Source organism: Xenopus laevis, chromosome 1L (assembly GCF_017654675.1).
Source record: "Xenopus laevis strain J_2021 chromosome 1L, Xenopus_laevis_v10.1, whole genome shotgun sequence".
Lineage (NCBI taxonomy): Eukaryota > Metazoa > Chordata > Amphibia > Anura > Pipidae > Xenopus > Xenopus laevis.
In genome coordinates, this window is record NC_054371.1 from 84,397,247 (window position 1) to 84,419,881 (window position 22,635).

General features: G+C 36.5%; 1 protein-coding gene across 3 annotated transcripts in view; it reads left to right on the top strand.

Annotated features, from left to right (window-relative positions):
* Window positions 1-22,635, top strand: part of abcg2.L (ATP binding cassette subfamily G member 2 (Junior blood group) L homeolog) — a 78,603-nt gene that overhangs the window by 21,123 nt on the left and 34,845 nt on the right. For all 3 annotated transcript variants that reach the window (XM_041581710.1, XM_018247345.2, XM_018246587.2), the window contains exon 2: window positions 7,661-7,763. In XM_041581710.1, the coding sequence (XP_041437644.1) occupies window positions 7,713-7,763 (51 nt within the window). In that variant the 5' untranslated portion in view covers window positions 7,661-7,712. The remainder of the gene's footprint in view (window positions 1-7,660; window positions 7,764-22,635) is intronic.

Sequence of the window (22,635 nt, forward strand, 5' to 3'; positions counted from 1 at the left end):
TGTGATTTATCATTCCCCAAGAATGGAAAAAGTCTGAATCCGAAAATCTGGCATCTCAGATCTGCCAAGGTTGTATATAAGTCTATGGGAGAAGTCCAGAAGATACAAAAATACAGATACAGAGGGCATATAAAGTATTAGGCAATATCATCATCATTTTTATTTATTTATATAGCGCTGTCAAGATACGCAGTGCTTATATATGATTAGGTGCAAAAAACCTAAGGTTACCCCTACATAGAGTAATCAGATACTCACTATAACAAATGTCAGGTTTGTCTTAGACTCGGGTGGTATCACAAAAAAATCTTTTTACTGTTTAAAATAATCAATTTGGCAGTTACAACAATGTTTACAGCAAGAACATCAACATATATAACAATGATATCTATATCATTAGGTGGTATGTATATCATTGTTTTAAATGCTGATGTTCTTGCTGTAAACATTGTTGTAACTGCCAAATTGATTTTTTAAACAGTAAAAAGATTTTTTTGTGATACCGCCCGAGTCTAAAACACCTGACGTGGTATAGAAGTTCAGAAGATATCCTGATCTGGGTTTCATGAAAAAATCTGAATATTTTGTGTTTTTTGGGCAAAAAAACAGAAAAATAAGGGGAAATAACCCATGCGGATTTGGTCGGAGTATATTTCAGAAAATAATTCGATCAATTCGGATTTTGATAAATAACACCCTAAGGGGCCACGTTTAATAAGCTCGAGTGAAGGATTCGAAGTAAAAAAACGTAGAATTTCGAAGTCTTTTTTTGGGTACTTCGACCATCGAATAGGCTACTCCGACCTTCGACTACGACTTTGAATCGAACGATTTGAACTAAAAATCTTCGACTATTCGATAGTCGAAGTACTGTCTCTTTCAAAAAAACTTTGACTAGCTACTTCGGCACTTGAAACCTACCGAGCTACAATGTTAGCCTATGGGGACCTTCCCCATAAGCTTTCTAAGCTTTTTTTGATCGAAGGAAAATCCTTCGATCGATGGATTAAAATACTTAGAATCGTTCGATTCGAAGGATTTAATCATTTCGAGCAAATGATTTTTCATTTGATCGAAGTATTTGCGGTAAATCCTTCGACTTCAATATTTGAAGTCAAAGGATTTTACTTCGATGGTCGAATATCGAGGGTTAATTAACCCATCAATATTCGACCCTTAGTAAATGTGCCCCCTATTGTACACTTGGCATTTTGATAATTGTTACTTGTGCCTGTGATTAAAATTCCACTACTGTAACAGCAGAGAATCTGTTTTAGTTACAGCCAGTTTTTACCATTGTTATGCAGTGCGTTTTGGTGGTAGGTTGGGTCTCGTATATTTGCTGCAGGAATGCTTCACAGATTTTAAAAACTATATTAGACAATGCCAATCATTGCTGGTAGGGTCATAGGAATGTGGGTGTTGAGCACTCCACCCAGGGATCTAACCTGCAATTAACCAGATTGTGCTTATTATACAAGTATGTATAGCAGACTATGTGGCTCAAAAATGTAACTCCTACCAGTAAATATTTTATCACAGCGGGTGGTAGTAGCATTATAGCTGTTAATGCAAACTATATGTTTTGAGACATATGGGTCCTTGATAGTTGTGCAGGGTTTTTGTGTGCTTCCACCTCCCTCTAACTTTTGAGGTCACTGTTCCATTGTTGGATGGGGTTCAATGTGCCAATATGTTCACTGCAGCAATAAATTAATATAATCATTGTCTTGTTCAACTTAGTAGATAAAAGTTCAGGAAATCTACTAAATGCATTGTACCAAGCCTTCAGTTAAGCACTTGACTTTTGTCATTATTATACATAAAAATGGAGATTGTGTTAAAAGCTAATATATACAACATTTTACATACAATGTAAACAAGAATGAAAACCTTTAGGAACTTTTATTAAGGCAGAGACATGGAAGTTCATAAATTAGACTTGTTCAAATATACCAGTCAAGCCAAGCCACAGACTTGCAAGCTGGAGTTTATTAGAGTGCAGTGAATGTTAAGGACTGCTAGTATTTAAACACATTCAACAACACCTACAACAACACTTTTATTTATTTTTCACAATAATAGAGGAAACCAGTGGTACCAAATAATTGATTACCATGATCATTGTGCTAAAAGTTCACGGAATAAAAAGTGGCACATAAACCATTCCTTTTAACTGTAACATTACTTGCTATAGCAGTGCATCCAATGCTATATATGCTCTCACAAACATCCACATAAATGGGCCTGGATTATTGAAGAAAATGATTGGTGGTACATTTGAGTAACAAACTTGGATGGTTCACCTTTAAGTTAACTTTTAGTATATATAGAATGGCTAATGATAAGCAACTTTTCAATTGGCCTTCATTTTTTTTTCAATTATTTGCCTTCAGACTCTTTCCAGCTTTCGAATGGGGGGTCACTGATCCCCCCACTTTCACTCATTGTGGTCATACCTAAAGAAGGCAAGGACCAACTTGAGTGCGGCTCCTATTAACCCACCTCACTACTCAACTCAAGTTATTCACAGAAATCCTTGCTAATAGACTGAAACTAGTAATTGAGGAATTCATTTAGCCAGATCAAACCAGCTTTATGCCAAAGAGGTCCACCAACATAAATCTCCTTAGGCTAGTCAAAAACATCTATAACAACCACACTAACAAAGGCTCTCATATTGTAGTCTCACTCGATGCAGCCAAGGCCATTGACTCAGTCAAATGGCCCTACCGCCTCAAACTCCTGGAGAATTTCCATGTGTTGCACCATTGGGGTATATGAACACTAGAAGAGGTGACCAGCGCCGGGGCACTGCTGCCCAGAGACCAAATCAGGCACACAAGAACTCTTACAAAAAGTAAGACTACTCTCCGAAACGAGCTCGATGACGAGGTCTGGGAGGAGGCAACAGTTAGAGGCTATGACTATTTGATCTCTACGAGAGATAAATGAATCAGATTTAAAATAATCCATAGGCTCCACCTGACTCTCTTACGTCTACATCATATGGGTATTCGTTGTTCCTCCCGTTGCCCTAAATGTGGTGCCTCTGAGGCTGACTACCTCCATCTAATATGGCTGTGCCCACAAGTCTACCACTTTTGGGAACAAGTCCTAAATCTCATTCAGGACACAACGTCCATACCAAAAATACTCGCACCCAAGACATGCCTTTTTGGTATTATAGATGATATTGGTCTCGATTCAGCAACACATCTGCTCTTCTCCTATGGATGGCCCACCTCTCTCCAACACTTACCATTTGGCTCAATCTGATCAGGGCCCACCTCCCACTGATACAACTTATATGGCAAGAGGGTGCCCAAACAAATATGACAAAATCTGGGGTGAATGGGTTGAAGCTATAAACTAATGCCATTTGGTTGCTCCTCTAAAATTAAGAAGGGAAGCTGAGTGCTTCTCCTCATCTACTAGCCTGCTAAACGACACTATGAGTAAACTGTTAATGTTTGATTAACACAGGTGTACCAGAGATATCTAGAATGTAAGAATGCAATATGCTGTAGAACCAATGTTGTATTGTTTCATTTTGTTCTATGTTACAAATGCATAAATAAAAACCTTTTAAAAAAACAAATTATTAGTTACTTTTATTATTCATATTTCTATTCAGGCCCTCTCATATTCATGTTCCAGTCTTATTCAAATCAATGCATTGTTTCTAGGGTATAGTCAAATACAAGAGGTCCTCTGCACTCAACCCATTATCAATATATTTAAGATAGAGACATTTTGTGCATACTGCTACTGAAAAATGCCTTACCCTTTAAACAACACAGGGATTGTTTGTCCATATATTGCAATATATTTGAGCTGGCCAACTACGTCAAAGTCATCCCATATCTGGCCAGCTTAAATATATTGCAATATATGGACAAACAATAAAGTTGTTTAAAGGGTAAGGCATTTTTCAGTATCAGTATGCACAAAATGTCTCTGTCTTAAATATATTGATAATGGGTTGAGTGCAGAGGACCTCTTGTATTTGACTATATGTATTTTGTGGTCACACCCTCATTGCACCCCCGCCTAATGATTTTAAAAAATAGTGGTGAGCACAACTTTCCCTTGTTTGTTATTGTTTCTAGGGTAATTTGGACTCTAGCAATCTGCTGAAATTGCAAACTGGATAACTCAAAATCACAAATAAAAAAAAGTGAAATGCAAATTGTAATTTAAAGGTAAACAATAGGGATGGCCACATTTTTTCGCCACACAAATGATGCCCATAGACTTGTACGGCGTCGTGCGGCAAAAATCTTTTTTGCCGCGCATCTATACATTTTTGTCGCCCATAGACTTTAATGGGGGTCGGTGACATTTCGTCTGTGGCGATTTTTTGGTGCAACGAAACGGGTCAAATTTGCCCATCCCTAGTAAACAACCCCTTTAATTAGGGGAACAAAATACAATCATACATACTTGTGCACCTTCCTTGGAGCAGGATAAATAAACTCTGAGCTGATTAGTGGGCCGCATGGGACCCTACACAAACTGTTCAAGTTCAACCCCTCCAAATAAAACCCAGCATCTATACATACACACACTGACCCCTCCATACCCTCACATAAATTATATATACCCATGTCAATACTAACTATAGATTTTAGTATCACAATAACCTTGGTTATTATGCTTGTCCAAGAAATCATCCAAGCCACTCTTAAAAGCATTTACAGAATCAGCCATCAAAACATCACCCAGCAGTGCATTCAACAACCCTACTGTCCTCATTGTGAAGAACCACCTACGTTGCTTCAAATGAAAGTTCTTTTCCTCTAGTCTGAAGGGGTGGCCTCTGGTACGGTGATCCTCTTTATGGGTAAAAAGGTCCCTTGCTATTTGTCTATAATGTCCTCTAATGTACTTTTAAAGTGTAATCATGTCCCCTAGCAAGCGTATTTTTTTCCAGAGAAAACAACCTCAACCATGACAGTCTGCCATAATTTTAGACTTTCATCCCTCTAACCAGTTTGGTTGCACGTCTCTCCACTCTCTCCAGCTCATGTAATTATGTTTTCATCCCTTAAGTTTATGACATTTTTTATGCAAGACAGTACTCTATTTGCAATAGGGGCCACAGAATGACACTGCCCAGTTCCAGGCCAACATTCCTTAATTTGACCAGTAACCTTATGTGTGGCACTGTATCAAATGCTTAAGCAAAGTCTAAGTAAATCACTTCCACTGCCATCCCAGAATCAAGGTCCCTGCTCACCTTCTCATAAAAAGAAACTAAATTAGTCTTTCTTCAGCCTGTGTTTTATATGCAAGTGGAGAAAAGTGGATCTGATGGTGTCCGCTCCTTCGTGTAGCCCCGTTGGCGGGCACAGCGTCAACTTATGTTTAGCTACACTGAACTGAACGTTTGCATTTTCGTGTCAAAAGCTCCTCTGTGTAGCTCCATACAGGCCAACCCTGTGCCAATGGGGCTACATGAAGGAGGGGATGACAACAGATCCGTTTTCCTTCAACTGCACACAAAACGTAGGCTGAGAAGAAAGTGGATGATGTGCTTTGTGTGCCCTGCCCTAAAGTAAACCACCCTGTATTCTTCAAACAAAATGCATATAGCGCAAGGAATAATTGGTAAATTGCTTAGTGCTGTATCAGTAAATTTGACCAAAAGGCTACAAAATTTAAGGAATTTATCTCCTGTGTGATTCAGTTTCCCTGTAGATTCAATGCAATATGCAGACCATATCTCACATACATTTTACACATGTAGCTTAACAAAGAGAAATACAAAGCTAGTAGCATATGCACCGACACAAACTGAATAGAGTAACAGTTTAAACTAGCAACGTTTGGACAAGGTAGTTGCAGGTCTACATATGTATACAGTACTTTTGGCAATAATTCGATATAATTATGATGTGCAGGTCAGGAAAAACTCAGCCCAAACCCAACCCTAACTAACAAAATTTTAACCCGCACTTTGTAGCCTTTGAAGGACCCACACCCAACCCGTACCACGTCTTCTTGCTCTGTACACTACTTCCATGCAGTGACTTGAGGGAGGGGCACAGGGGTCATAACTGTTTGCTTTTGAATCTGAGCTGCATGCTGAGGATCAATTGCAAACTCACTGAACAGTTATGTTCCATGTGGCCCCCTTCAAGTCGCTGACTACCTTAAAAATAGAGAGCTGAAAAGCAGGAAGTAGGATTCTGTTTATGTTAGACATCCAGTTACTCCAGCCTTTATACATTACATTTTTGTCTAACTAACTATATTAGAAACATGTTTTATTTTGCACAGGCTATCTAATAACCCCGTTTTTATTTTCACACTGAACTGTTCCTTTAAACATTATAATTGATGTGAGTATACCTACTGAGTACAATTGTTTCATTTTTCCTGTACTATTTATGTGAGACAATACTTCTTTTATAAGTCCATTACCATGCTTCCTGTGTCTAAAAACTGTGTGTGCTGATTTATATTTCATAATAGTAGAAGAATGTATCTTATAGTTAGGGCTGAAAACGTGCTTTATTTCATTTGGTTGATTAACACTACAATTATGCTTATTTTAAAATTAGGAAGTGCCAGTGCCACCAATGTAACACTAGTGGGGTTAATAGGTCCCTAATAACCAAAAGTCATCCTATAAAACTCAAGTTCAGAAGTTTTTTTGCTAAAAGGTTTGAAGATAAGAGTGTAAAAGGACAAGTTAAGCTAAAATGACAGGGGGTAAGGCAGTGATCCTCAACCAGTAGCTTGTGAGCAACATGTTGCTCATCAACCCCTTGGATATTGCTCTCAGTGGTCTCAAACCAGGTGCTTATTTTTGAATTCCAGGCTTGGAGACAACTTATAGGGTACATAAAACGATGTGAACTGCCAAATTGAACCTCTTTTAGGTTGCCTACACAACAAAATCCCAGCCAATCCCAGCCCTTATTTGGCATTTCCAGGGATTGTTTTATGTTTGTGTTCCTCCCCAACTCTTTTTACATTTGAATGTGGCTCACAGGTAAAAAAAAGGTTGGGGAACCCTGGGGTAAGGTATGCCAATTTGTTAGGCATCCCACAGTGACCCAGGCCAGCTTGTATCAGTCAAAGTATTCAGCAAAGTTTGTGACTGCATCAAGTCTGACCTGGTAAAATTATAGATGGTAAGAAGAGAGAAGATGGTGGTTGCCCATCCTAAAGAAAACTAAAGGGTTAACCTTAATGGGCAGTTATCTTTTCCAGCCCAAATTATACAGGTATGGGACCTGTTATCCAGAATGCCTGAGACCTGAGGTTTTCCAAATAAGGGGTGTTATTTGGATCTTCATACCTTATGTCTGCTTAAAAATTTTTTTCTTAAACATTAGTAAACTCCATAAGATTATTTTGTTTTCTATAAGGATTATTTCTATCTTTGTTGAGATCAAGTACAAGGTACTGTTATAATATTACAGAGAAAATGGAATTTGTTTAAAAAAATTTGAATTAGTTGATTAAGATGGAGTCTATGAGAGATGGTTTTCCTGTAATGCCAAGCTTTCTGGATAATGGGTTTCTGGATAACGGACACCATACCTGTAAACTATGCTAAACTAATCTTTAACATGATATTGTCCTGAACATTTACCTTTTTACAATAGATTGTATAAGTATAAGTAATGAAATTTTCTCTTATTAGCAAGGATAAAAAGACGACTTCGTAAAGAGAGGGTTACAGCACACCCTGAATAATGTACGACCCAACAGTAAAATATCAACCATGCAGTACCGCAGACACACTGGTAAGTTTATTACTATAAATATGTAAGAATACGTTCAGAACTGTGCTTTATTGCAAATGTGCACGGTCTGGCAGAAGACGTAGTATCACTGGAACGCTGGGGTCTAAGATTAGTGATTATATTGAATGGGGGTGCCCATCTAATGTCTGAATCTTTTATGTCACATACAAAACACTGAGCTGCAAAGGCAGAATATAGCTACATAAATAGAAACATAAATAAATGTAAACAGGGGGCTTATTTTATTGATCTGTACAAAAGGACAGTGAACATCAAGTTACATATAAACAAAGTGAGAAATGATAACTAAGGTCTCTACAATGAATGAGGCAAGAGATACAAAGAAGCTGATTTACTAATGCTTAAATTAAGTCCTGTGCTGAACCAATTTTTGAAACCCGAACTCAACTTAGACCCGCAACCAGCACCTGCATTTTTACCCGCTTGGACCCACTACTTCACCCCCAAATGCCTTATCCGCAACTACAAGAGAAGTTTGAGATTTTAAATGATTATAAAATAAAACATACGGTATTACAGAATGACAACTCAACAAATATCATTTACACTACAGAGGCCACCTATATGTCTATAGTTTAAACAATTGTTTTCTGATTAAACGTCGACTCCAATACACTGCCATCACATACTAAACACTGACGGGCTTATTTATTACTGTGGGGGAAATGTGCAAATAAAGAAGCACAAAGCAATGTGAATGTGTGAAATTAGTGTGCTATCTGGTATCAAGTATTATCCAGACTTGTTGAATTTAGATTTTTTTTTTGTTTAAAATTCTGAATTTTGTTTACTTTTAAAAGAAAATATCTTTGAAAGAAAACCCCTTTGTTAATAATAATATTTGCTAGGAACAGGATGCATGTTTAAAAAATATCTTGATAAGCAAACGCTGATTATAAAAAAAACATAGAAGATGGAAATGTCCAGCTATGTTCGCTTCCTTTGTCGCAAGATCAAGCCATTGCCAATGCAAACATTCATGTTATGTAAAAATACAATGGCTTGTTTAAATACAGCTCAAAATAGATGACCAGTTTTAACATATGTATGTATTTAGTGAGCTTGTATTAGGCTTTTTCTTTTGGGACATGTATAAAACCCCTGGAATGAAGTGATTGTGTTAAAAAAGGCTTTAGTTCCTCACATTTTTATGCAATCTTTTTGTTCAACCCACTGAATTAAAAATGAAAGCCTGCACTTCAACTGCATCTGAGTTGTTTCATTTAAAATTCATTGTGGTAATGTACAGAACAAAAATTAGAAAAAAGTTGTCTCTGTCCAGATATTAATGGGCCTAACTATATATCTGCACAGCAATGACTCCCCAAGGACCCACTTCTAGGCAAAAACAGTAAGCGAAGGGGAATGAGGGGATGCATTGTGGGTGCCGCTTCAAGGGGCAGAGGACTTTCTTAAAAAATCCTTTTTATTTTTTAAGGTCTGAATGTGACCAAAACATTCTTTTATCCTAAAAGGGAATGTCAACCCAAAAAAAATTTTCCCAAGAAAAGAAAACATAATTCTAAGCAACTTTGCAATATACATTCATTGCAATTTTCTTTTTTATTTTGGGGTTGAATTGCCCTTTAACTATATAACTATGTGTTAGCACAGCACAGAAAATTTCTCTGTCTATATAGTGAATGCACAGCTGTCACACGATTGCTCCCCGTTCTGCACCAGAAACCCAGGCCTGCACCCTAAACCCAGGCCTGCCGGAGTCGCAATAAAGCTTATTGTGGGAAGCATTGCAGAGGAAAGTTTTTGGAAGCTCCCTTTCAGTGCAGGCTGCCTAGAGCAGACACAGGGCATTATTTTTTTTAAAAAAACTCATGTTTCCCACAACTGAAGAGTGGGATATTTTTGTCCACATCTCCAGTGGGGCAAATATTTTTGGGTGACAGGTGCCTTTTAAGTAACTGCATCAGCCATCAGAATTGTCATCTTCTATGCCATCTTCTTAGACTAAAGCTGACCATAGACGCAAAGATCCGATCGTACGAATCGTGGATTCGTACGATTTTCGGACCATGTGTGGAGAGTCCCGACATTTTTCGTCCGTCGGAGATCGGTCGTTTGGTCGATCGGACAGGTTAGAAAATTTCTGTCGGCTGCCGATAATATCTCTGCGTGTATTGCCGATCGTACGATTTTCAGAGGGAGACTGTCACTAGTGTTGTCAGACATAAGTATCGTACGATTGCTGTCAGGGGCAGAACATTGGGTGATCTGTTCTTATTTGATCGGAATGGTAAAGACTTTGATCTGAATGGTTAGTGGAGGGTCGGGAGATGGGAAAGTCCGATCGTACGTTGATTCGTACGATCGGATCTTTGCGTCTATGGCCAGCTTTAGAACATGGTTACATAGTTACATTGTAATGTTACACCTTAGTCTATAATTAAAAATAAGAACACTAAACCAGTTTCTAACACCCTGAGGTATATTTATCAAAAATTGAATTTGCGAGTTTTTATTTTTCATCAAAAAAAAGTTTATAAAAAACTTGCCAAAGTTGAATGTGTACTTAATGATTAAAAATGTGACTCTTAAAAATTATAGGCAGAAGTGAGAGCCGACACCAAGGAGCTTAGCTTGGGTTCTGGATTTAGGGTGCCGTTCAGTAACATAACTAGAGGGGGGCGGGCCCTGGTGCATGACGCGCAGCCGGGCCCCCCGCAGTACGTGATTTTCAGGACGGATTACAGTGGCGCGCGAGCTGCCGGGGGACCCTGAGGGGGTGCAGGCCCTGGCCCGCTTGCACCCCCTGCTCCCCCGGTATTTCCGCCACTGGTGCCCTTCGTGACACTCAGCCTGTCAGTTAAAGTTTCTAATGCTAATGGACTCCTGCTGCACAAATATGGCAGCCCCCTCATAGGGAGTCAGATAGCTAATGTAAAAGCATCCAGCAAATACTTTATGGAAAATTATAAATAGCATGAAAAGTCAATATTATGATAGAAAAGGTATCATTTTTGGTGTCAGTATCTCTTTAAGCTAATTTCTCAAAAGAATGCTTTGCATTTAAAAAATCATTTATGCAATAATTGATAAGAGGCCTGTTTTTTTGAAGGTCAAATTTTAGTGGTATTTGAAACCATGAATAAATGAATTTCCCCGCAAATTTTTTTGACTTTTCGCGCAATAAATATGACTTTTTAGTATTGTCGCACAAAAGCCAGCATCGAAATTACCTTGAAATGTCAAAAACCACAAAGCAAAGAAAGATCTTAGTTGTAAAAGGAACCTCTGCCATTGACTTCAACAGGTTTTGACTGTAGTATTTTCCGATTCTGAATTGTCGCCGTTTTGACGCATAATAAATCCCGGAAAAGTTGCACTTTTTTCCGGGACTTTTTCAGCTTTTTGGAGACAAAAAACCGGACCCAAAAAAGTCGTGGCTTAGTAAATCAGCACCCAAATATCAGCTCAGAATACATCTATAAAAAGTAAAATTTTTGATTGCATGCATAGCTGCTTAACTTTTATATACCAATTAAACATTTTTTAGGCTGCCACTTAGTCAAGTCTTACAGTCGCTAGCCTAGTCCCCTAGTCTAAGGGGCACATTTACAAAGCTCGAGTGAAGGATTCGAATTAAAAAAACTTCGAATTTCGAAGTGTTTTTTGGGCTACTTCGACCATCGAATGGGCTACTTCGACCTTCGACTACGACTTCGAATCGAACGATTCGAACTAAAAATCGTTCGACTATTCGACCATTCGATAATCGAAGTACTGTCTCTTTAAGAAAAACTTCGACCCCCTACTTCGGCAGCTAAAAGCTACCGAAGTCAATGTTAGCCTATGGGGAAGGTCCCCATAGGCTTGCCTGTGATTTTTTGATCGAAGGATATTCCTTCGATCGTTGTATTAAAATCCTTCGATCGTTCGATCGCAGGATTTGCGCTAAATCGTTCGACTTCGATATTCGAAGTCGAACGATTTTAGTTCCTAGTCGAATATCGAGGGTTAATTAACCCTCGATATTCGACCCTTAGTAAATCTGCCCCTTAGTGTTCCTATGACAAATGTATTGAACTGAAAAGATCAAATCATATGAATTTTATAAAATAAACTACATCAAACATATAGAGGGTCGATTTTTGAATTTATTTTTTAAAAAAAAAATTAAAAAATCTGAATTCTCACTTGATCCTTAAAAAATATGCCTCATAATATTACATATATATAAATGTATTAGAAAGTTTATTATATTCTGCAAGAAAACCAACATTATCAGGCCCCCCCAAATGCCACCTGTCGCTCCACATTCATCTAGTGTTATACCTTAGCCTTGCCGTTAGTAGCTTGAGGTTATATTGTTAATCATGGTTAATTGTTCTATGAAGTTAAATTGTCTCTATGATTTCTAACAGATGGAAAAGAGACCATGGACTAATGTTCATGTTTTGCTTAGAGTGGTGTATTGCTAGATGACTATGGGAAAGTTGATGATCAGTAAATTACAAACCTTACACAAAGTTATAAAATAATCAGTTTTACAGACAGGGCTCAGGATAAGGACTGATAAGGAAGAATTGCCCATGTAGTTTCTGCCGTGTCATCCTTCAGTTTAATTTGTATAGGTACTGTAATAGTCCCAAAGTTTATCTCTATTTACGATCATATTTAAAAACTGTTCAAGTTGCAGTGAGTTAATGTGTTAGCAAGACGGTGCTGAACACCTGACTGTACTGACTATGAGTGAATGAACCACCGGTTAAGACTTTTCAAGCGAAGCTTTTTCCACTTTAGAATTTATAGTGTCAACATAACCACCAAGCTAGGAATTGTACAGATGTCAAAATGCTTGTTAATGCATCTATTGCTATTACCCTTAAAGGAGAACTAAAGAAGTAGCTAGAAATGTTGTACATTATGTTTTTAGCTTCTGTACCAGACCAAGGCAACCACAGCCCTTTAGCAGTAAAGATCCAAAATACTGGCCTTCCTATAGTTTTATGTTTTTTCCCTATAAATAACATTGGCATCAAGCAACAGTCACAAAATAAAGCAACATAGTCACAATATAAAGCACATTAATAATTAATACAGATAATTACTACATGAAGGCACAGAAACCATCGATCGAATGATTTTCAAAAAAACCCAAAAAACTTTGACTTCTAGAAACTTAGCCAAATGTTGGCTATAGGTTGTAGGAGGTCCCCATAGGTTAAAATAGCAATTCGGCAGGTTTAAGGTTTGCGAAGTGTTGAAGTTTTTTAAAGTGACAGTACTTCGATTTTCGAATGGTCGATTATTAGAAGTATTTTCAATTCGAATCGAAGTCGAATTTTGCCTAATCGATGGCTGAAGTACCCAAAAATTACTTTGAAATTCATAGTTTTTTAATTCGAAAATTCACTTTGACCATTGATTAATCTGCCCCTTAGTCTTGCTATATTTCTGGGGCCACTGTACTTGGAAATCATACATCGGTCAGTAAGTGGCAGTGTGGATTTATATAATTTAATCACCTCTAAAAAAGGCTGGCATAAAAAATTAAAAGATTTTTTTGCAACCAACATGGCCCAATGATATATTTCCTTGTTTGTTAGAAACTGCTTTTGAATGGTTACTGAAATAATAATCTAAAGACATATACTTAAAAACATATTATTATATAGCCAGAGATTAGGCAACAATAACATTTAAAGCAAGGACTGCAGGGGTCACAACAATATATTATTTTTTGCTCATTGATGAAGCACCCCCATCTACACAATGCTCTGCACAGATTTTTCCCTAGATGAAAAATCATGCCCAACATACAGTGGGGCAGTAGGGGAGAATGCCTATGAACCTCCCATGTCCACCACTTCCAAAAGCGGCCAAATGGAGGCTAAGCTCAATTCAAAGAGCAGCCTGCAGGTCTCTGTGCTCCGTTTCAGAAACGAAAGGCCTGTGCTATGACCCCAGGCAGTTAAGATGTGCAAAATACTACTGTATCTTCTGTATAGCAGAAACAGTATTAAAGGGAAACTGTTTCTATCATAAACAAATCCAGTAAACAGGAATCTGTTTCATCATACAGTTGTACGTATATTCCAATTTCCTGCAAACTTGTGCTGTAAATTAGATTTACTTGCTCTTGAGTGGCCTGTTTACAGCATGAGTCAGCACAATGCAGTGCACAATTGACTACTATGGAACAGCACAGCTGGCTGTTTGCAGTAGGAAAAAATATTAAGTCGAGAAAGAACACTCATAAACCATTTATCTCAAGAAAGATTATTTGTGAAAAACAATGATTAAGCAGCATGTACAGTTTAGTGTATTTATTATATCCCCTTTAATGGATTATAGCTTTAAATGTTTTAGCATCTAAATAAATACATTAAACTGTATGATGTATATAATCAAAAATGTTAACAGATTATGTGCCTCTGTAAAGTGTAATCTGTTATAATAATGTCATCCCACCAGATTTTTACAAAAGCTTTAAAACCATTAAAACTAAATATATATTGGAAATATGGCTGTAATAACAATTTTTATTCTCACCTTTAAATTGAATAACAACCTCTTTCCATCCAAAAGCTTCTGCAGCAAAATTTGATGGCTGCTGTGCTGGTAAAACGGATTTAAAAATGTCTTTACTTCGACTATCTACACCATTCTAAAATGTGTTGCCCAGCACAAGGAGGGTTAAAGAGGTATTACCCCTATTTAAAAATGTTGGTGTATGTTGAGAAACGTGCCTTATGTGTAGGGTTTCTGCAAGTCTGCACAGGATGCGGGTGATGTTGGTGGATTTCAGTAGGAGGGACCGGTGCCATTGGTGCAGGCTAGTGACACTGGAGGCCAGGGTTATAATGCATTGATAGGTGACTGGTTGATTGCTATGTCACTTAAGGAGAGTGTTGTCTGGATTTCCTCATTTGGAAACCGGGCAGGTAAAAAAACATCTGTCTGGGTCAAAACTGTCAGATTACCAGGAGTTGCAAAAAGCTACTCCTTGTGATGTTAAAAGGGGTTTTATTCTGAGACAAGTTGCAGTCTTCATTTTTTATAATTGTGGTTTTTTTGCAATTATTTTGCTTTTTGCAATTATTTTGCTTTTTGCTCAGCGGATATCCAATTTGAAATGTAAGCAGCTATCTGGTTTCTAGGGTCCAAATTACCTTAGTCCAACCGGGCAGTGCAGGGAGACTGCAAGATGACTAGGAGAGGCCTGAATGATAAATAATAAAAAGTGACACAATAAAAACTGTACACTTACATAACAATAGTTTTTGGCTGCTAGGGTCAGTGACTGAATGCTGGAGAGAGTCTGAATGAGAAAGCAAATCATTAAATATAAAAATAAAATATGGAAGCCGCTTGAAAAGTTGGTAAGAATTGGCCATTCTACTATATACTAACAGTGAACTGCCCTTTTAAGAGCTGAATCCCTGATTCGCAATTGTGCTTCCTGCACTAACGATGAGTTTCCTCCTTACGCCTGTAGGAATACGAAAAATGGGTGATAGCGTGCAGCATCAAGAAAGACACCTAAGGGCAGTGTGGGTGGCAGGATCGCCCAGGTGCTAATTTAGTACTTTACTTTTAGTAATTTATCAATAATGGGCAAATTTTAACCTAGTCAGTAACCCATAAAATGTTTGCTTTCATTATATTTGCAACTGGCTGAAAAATCTAATCAGTAATTAGTTACTATGGATTAATGCTCATGGTCAAATTTGCTTAATGTTGATAAATGATTCCTAGACTGTGTGGGAGACCTTTGCAATAAGAAGTTCCTTTAATATGGTTCTCCCAATCCTAGAGTTTTGTATTTCAAAACAGAAATAAAGAAAAAAAAATATATAAAAGAGATTGCCAACAGAGAAAGCCATAGACAGAGACATCGGATCTCTGATGAAACTGCTGGACTTTATGTAAAAATTACCTAATACTCACTATACCTTATGTACACTATAGTATGTGGATGGCTGATACTTTAAACATACTAAATTCACTGTATCCATTATGCTTAAGTATTTACCTCCTCTAAGTAGGCTAAATTAGTTTGAGAATATGTATGGCACAGAAAAGCAGAACCTCCCCCATGTTATGTCCATATATTATACTATATTAGATTTCACACAAACTCTGATGAAGTGCCAATAGGAAGGGCACAAAACGCGTTAGTTTGTACCACTTACCCACTGCCTGTTATCACTTATGGAGCATGAATAAAGCCGCTTTTTCAAAGAATTTGTGTAGCGATTCCTGATGTGGAGAATGGGCCAATGCTGAACAGCGATACACAGAGATTGTCTTGCAGATTCCGGCTTGGAGTTGCCGGATTATCGCGAGAGCTGCTGCCGGTACGCTACACAGAAGGGTGGGCTCCGTCAAACCTTCACTACCCGTTCTCTTTATCCTCCCCCATGTTATGTCCATATATTATACTATATTAGATTTCACACAAAGAGGGTATAGCCCATATTCAAGATTCTGGCACAGATTACTATGCATATTAACAAATTACTAGTGCGTCATCTTTGGATGCTTACAATACTAATTGAAAGCAAAAATATGCTTCACCTCTGAACTTGTTGACTAATGGGTAGAGGAAATATCTTGATACTACAAGAGGAGCATTTGTGACTGGACCTGATCATGGAGTTAGTAATTAGTAGGCACGTATAAACATTAACATGCTATTTTATTACTAATTATAGAACTTGCCTGCTTAATTAAAGGTGCAATTTTATTTTTAAATTGTCTGTACTACATTAAATATTTATTGTTGGGGTGGCACAGACTTTTATTTTTGGTTCATATTCTACTAGCCTGTTTTGTATGTATGCATTTATATAACGTGGCAAGTGTATGTAGTCCTTAGCATCAAATAAATACAGAGTACGTATAAAAAAACATAAAAACTGAGTAAATAGAAAGTAAATATAAAGGGAAAGCATTGAGTATAATTTAATAAGTGCTAGCAATTTAAATTCACATATTGGAATGAGGAAACTGATTAAAGAGTGTACAATTTGTAAATTAGAATGAAACAAGAATAAAAGGTCACACCACCCAAACATTAAATATTTAATTTATCCAGATATTACAGTGTCAGTTAGGGACAGGTTCATTCAAATTAAATTCATCAACTGGACCTACCTAACACCATACATGCTGGCTAAACTGTACCCTCAAGTATTAGATAGATGCCGCAAATGTAATCTTGTGGTAGGCACTTTCTTTCATGTTTTTTGGGAATGCCCAGTCATCAAAAATTTTGATCTGTTGTCTTAAAGTATGTCAATGAGAGGTTAGATCTCCCCTAACATTTTATCCCCTAAAGTATGTTTACTCAGGGTCTTGGAAGATTTGGGACTATCATCTTACCAACAGTTATGCTATCTCCAGCTGTTGTTCTATGTGAAAAAAGCTATATTGTTGACTGGGAAATCTACATCAGCTCCAGAATTTACCCTATGAAAAAAATGAATTAATGACGTGTTACGAAAACAAAAGTTGGTTTACTTGTCAAGATGATGCCCAGCTAAGTTCACCGCAGTATGGGACACTTGGTTGAATGCTCAATCCTTATAAATACGTACGACTAGCAAGGCTTAGTTAACTCGACTTCTATCTCTACTCTTCTTTTCCCGCTTTACTTGTTTTGTTGTAACTATTAAAGCATTAAATAAAAACTTAAAAAAAATTTTAGTACAGGTATGGATCCATTATCTGGAAACCTGTTATCCAGAAAGTTCCAAATTACGGAAAGGTTGTCTCCCATAGACTCCATTATAATGAAATAATCCAAATTTGTAAGAATGATTTATTTTTTCTCTGTAATAATAGAACAGTAGCTTGTACTTGATTCAAATAAGATGTAATTAATTCTTATTGGAAGCCAAACCAGCCTATTGGGTTTATTTAATGTTTAAATAATTTCTAGTAGACTTAAGGTATGAAGATCCAAATTATGGAAAGATCCGTTATCTGGAAAACCCCAGGTCCCGAGGATTCTGGAAAAAGGGTCCTATACCTGTACAGATAAAGCAGAAGCATTATAAGTATACTATATACATGGATATATATAATATATACATATATAATATATAAATAATATATATTGTATGCAACTACAGACTGATACAGTCAGTAAAGGATACTCAGTGATTACATTCCAAAAGAAGAAGGCTATGAGATATATGGAGGAGTCAGGACAATGGGAAGGAGGAGTCAGGACAATGGGAAACAGATTGTACTTTAGCAGTTGACAGTGGCTTATTGGCTTTTGTCAGGCGAAAGTGGAAAAAGAGATTACTTAATTGAGGTAAGGCTTTCCTAATTAATTGGAATTGAAAGTCGGGGGAAAGCATGATAGATGGAAAGGGTGTAGAATTGGATGGCTATATCGGTAGAGGTACTGAGGGGGACAGATGTTATAAGAGTGTACTAAGTGGATAGGTGAATGTTTGAAACATTCCAAGAAGACTGATGAACTGCTTTGAACATCAGTTTCAGCTATTGAAATTTTATTCTCAAAGCCAGTGCAGTGATCCTATTTGTGACTGTTCAATTTAACTTCACAAAGAATGTACAATCTTACACTTAACAGAACTCATGTCATTACATTTATTTTCCAAAATAATAATTAATAATAGGATTATTTTTGAGCAGGGTCATTTAAACTGAACTGGGACATTTTTATATTTGAAAGATATCATAAAAATGCCAATGTTACTCTAGTGTACTTCAATATTGACCCTTTATCTCTTTAAAGCTAAAAAAAAAAAAAAAGGCTATCAAATTAATGTATACCAAAAGGGAATAGAAGGGAATTTTGCTAGGGCCCACCAGGACAGCGGAACACATCTTTTTTATGTTTGAATAACTTTTCAAAAAAGCAGCACCCACAAACAGACATAATATTTTAATGATCTGAAATAAGTCATCAAGACTATATCTTAGACATACACCTTAAATATTAGCCAGGGGCCAATTTATTCTTCATACCAAAACTTAAGTTAACTAGGTTGCCATTTAATCAGTCATGATTAAGTGGTCCTTACCTATTTAAGGATTAGGGTAAAGACTATGTTCAGCAGGTCTAAACTACTTTAGAACTAAATGTGGGTCACAGTACATTGTCTAGAGATGTAGTATATAGTTGGATTGCCCCAGCCCACTTACTTCTTAAAGTCACCTTATTATGTTCCACCTCAAACCTCACCCAATTCACTTCAACCAATCACAAGGGTTTAATGGCAGTCCCTCGTGTGCAATAGGGATGGATGCATTACGTAAGCCCAGGTACTGTTAAATGAGTAGCGCTGGAGTCCTGGTGTTGGGTACTGAAGAAGTAGCCATGTTCTTTAACTGATTTGTTTTCTTTAACTGGTCCTTAAAAAAGTGTTTTTTAACTGATTTGTTTTCTTTAACCGGTCCTTAAAAAAGTGTTTAAATATGACAATATGACTGTGTCATTTTGTGTTTACCTTGTGCAACTTTCTGTAGAACATTATATAAAATAAGGAATGTAAAACATTTGACTTGTAAAACACAAACACAGGATATAATGGTGTAATTGCTGGGGCCTGAAAACATTTTGTAACATGAGGGTAAACTTAATATCAGGGTAAGTAAAACTGAGGTTTCACTTTATCTTTTAGCACCACACTGTTGGAATGTCCCTTCCCCCCCAAGAGTTTATAATCTATTAACATATGGATAGCATTAGTATTTATTATATTAACTATATTTGCTATTCACATGTTAAATCAAGAGTGCAAACAATCAAAAGATATAGTTTATAGAGTAGTATTGCCTTTAGTCCTGCAACGTAACTTATAATGTAGAGAAGTGAATTATAATAGCCATGGTGGTGTGGAGAGAATAGAACGTGGGTTTCTTGTACAGCACATGGAGGGTCAATACATATATATATATATATATATATATTATATATATATATATATATATATATATATATATATATATATATATATATATATATATATATATATATATATATATATATATATATATATATATATATATATATATATATATATATATATATATATATATATATATATATATATACAAATTGTGAGACTGTTGCACACACTTCAAAAGAAGGTAATGCCCTGGTGCCAACAGAATGTATATACAAAATCTGTAGAAGAAAAGCTGTTGCACGCAAGGGACTCTTGTCTGAAGAAAAAGTATGAGCTTTATTTAGATCGACGTTTCGACCCTCAATGGGGCCTTTATCAAGATGAAGGCCCCATTGAGGGTCGAAACGTCGATCTAAATAAAGCTCATACTTTTTCTTCAGACAAGAGTCCCTTGCGTGCAACAGCTTTTCTTCTACAGATTTTATATATATATATATATATATATATATATATATATATATATATATATATATATATATATATATATATATATATATATATATATATATATATATATATAAAACTGCTGCAATACTACAAGAAATGCTTTTTACCTAAGAAAAAGATACATTTAATAATTTGTATGGATTAGTTGGAAACATCTACAGGGTCATTTGTCTCCCTTTATACACTATGTTTGTATTTTGTGTATTAATATGGAAAGTTTGAAAAGTACATATGGCACCTTTGGAGAGGCAGTAAAAGTTTTAACCTATCCTGAAGTTCTTACTATTCAAATAGGATCTTGGTAGACTACCTTGTCTTTGACACACTTTGAGATTTGGGAGATTCTGTTTATTTTGTTGCTGTATTTATTTATGCAAAGCACTGGTACTTGTAAGCCCATGCTTTAAATTGAGTTTTACTGCAGCATTCTCCCAGGAAAAAAAAATGTGGTGGGCGGGGAAATATTTGAGCCATCGGAAAAAAAAAATATTATGCACCTCTACTGCCTCTCCAGCCCTATTAAAACTGTTTCTGCATAGGCCAGTAGGGCTGTGTGCTAATGCAAATATAGTGTGCTGTCCTGCCAGCTTCTAAATGTAGAATTCTGATATAGAGTGTAAGCCCACAAGACAACTGGGCGGGGGGGGGTGATGGCATGCAATCCACCCAGCAAAAAGCCCCTGGGGAGAGCAGTGTACTGTCTATAACACTTCATGTCATTGGTAATGCACAATTGGAAAAGGCTTGTGCATTATATTGAAGCTATGGTATTTATTTTAAATGCAAAAAAGGGTTTAATATACTGCAAAGGGTGAGAGTTGGGGATATGGGTAATCATTATTTTATTCATTAATAAAACTAAGATTATGTACTAGAGTATAACGATGTAGTAATAGTGATGTTGGTGCCTGGAATAACAAATGGAATTCAATAGTGAAGAGTTATTATATTTATTGCAGAATTATTTTACTGACAACACATTGTGAACTACTATCTGGCATACTGTATGTAGAGCTATTTCTACTCTATCTGTTATCAGGAAACCCCTTATACAGAAAGATCCAAATTACGAAAAGGCCATCTCCCATAGACTCCATTTTATCCAAATAATCCAAATTTTGAAAAATAAAACAATATTTTTATATAACTAAGATATAAGTATTACTTAATAACAGAACCAGCTGATTTGCCTTATTAATGTATTCATGATTTTCTAGTTGATTTAAGGTATGAAGATCCAAATTACAGATCCATTATCTGGAAAGCCCCAGGCCCTGAGCATTCTGTATAACAGGTCCCATAATTGTACTAGTATTGAGTGTATCGAGCAGTTGTGTTGTGCCTGTTTACCCCTACAGTAAGTAGCAAGCCACGTACAAAACAGACAGTTTTGCTTACATTAAACAGACAAATGAGCAGTTTACATGCAAACAGGATGAACTTTGGCTCACTGGTTTCACTATGTTAAATAATGACTTATACAAATCACTTATCTAACCTAAAAAAAATACAGTGCCAAAATGTAATGTCTGTATATTAATGGAACATTTTTTGGGGTATTAAAGTTATACATATGGGTAAATGATGTAATCAATGCTTATTCTAACAACAAATTGAAAAATGTTGGCAAATAATCCAATTAGAAAAACTGTAAAATTGTTGAAATGTTCATATTCATGCAGCTTGAACTTGCCTGTGTAACCAACCACTGTAAACTAGTGATTAGGTAAAACGATAGTTGTGCGTAAATAATCAGTTCAATAAAATCTATGACATTGCTTCTGAAAAACAAAAGAAGTGTATTTGTTATAATGGTACATACACTCTGATGGCAAACATAAATATATTAAAATGGGGCGTTATATGTTTATTCTACATACCATGAACCAGATATATTCATGAACCAGATTAGGGATTACATTTTCAACTTCCATCACACAAGGATTGCTTTCAAATTGGTCATCTGACTGCCATTCAGTAAGTAGGGGGACTATAGACCTGATAAATGTTATACCTTTCTAAAGTACGAGCTGTATAAAACTGGTGAACAATCCACTCATGCATCAGCACTATGCAGATCAAAATACTGCCCACAAACTACTCACAGATTTCCAGACCACCTGCAATCTACCATGTCAACACTATATATACACAATTTATCCTGCTGTTGCAGTCTCTTTGATTTACTACCAGGTCTCATGGTGGCACAGTAAAGGGGGCATAGCTGTGTGCCAGATATCTACTAATATCAGAACAACTTTGGATAATCAAGCAAGCACGTTAGGCGTGACTGGTAAAAGTATGATTTGTTCTTAGTTATATATTTATCTAGGATTTAATTGCCCTTTAATTGATGCCAGTTATATAAAAAGGTGCAAAGTTTACTATAAACAGACATAATTTACTTGCCACGCCCTTGAAACCATCTTGTTGATTATTACTGGTTATAGAGCTTGAAACTTTTTGCCATATACATCGTGGTGGAATGACCA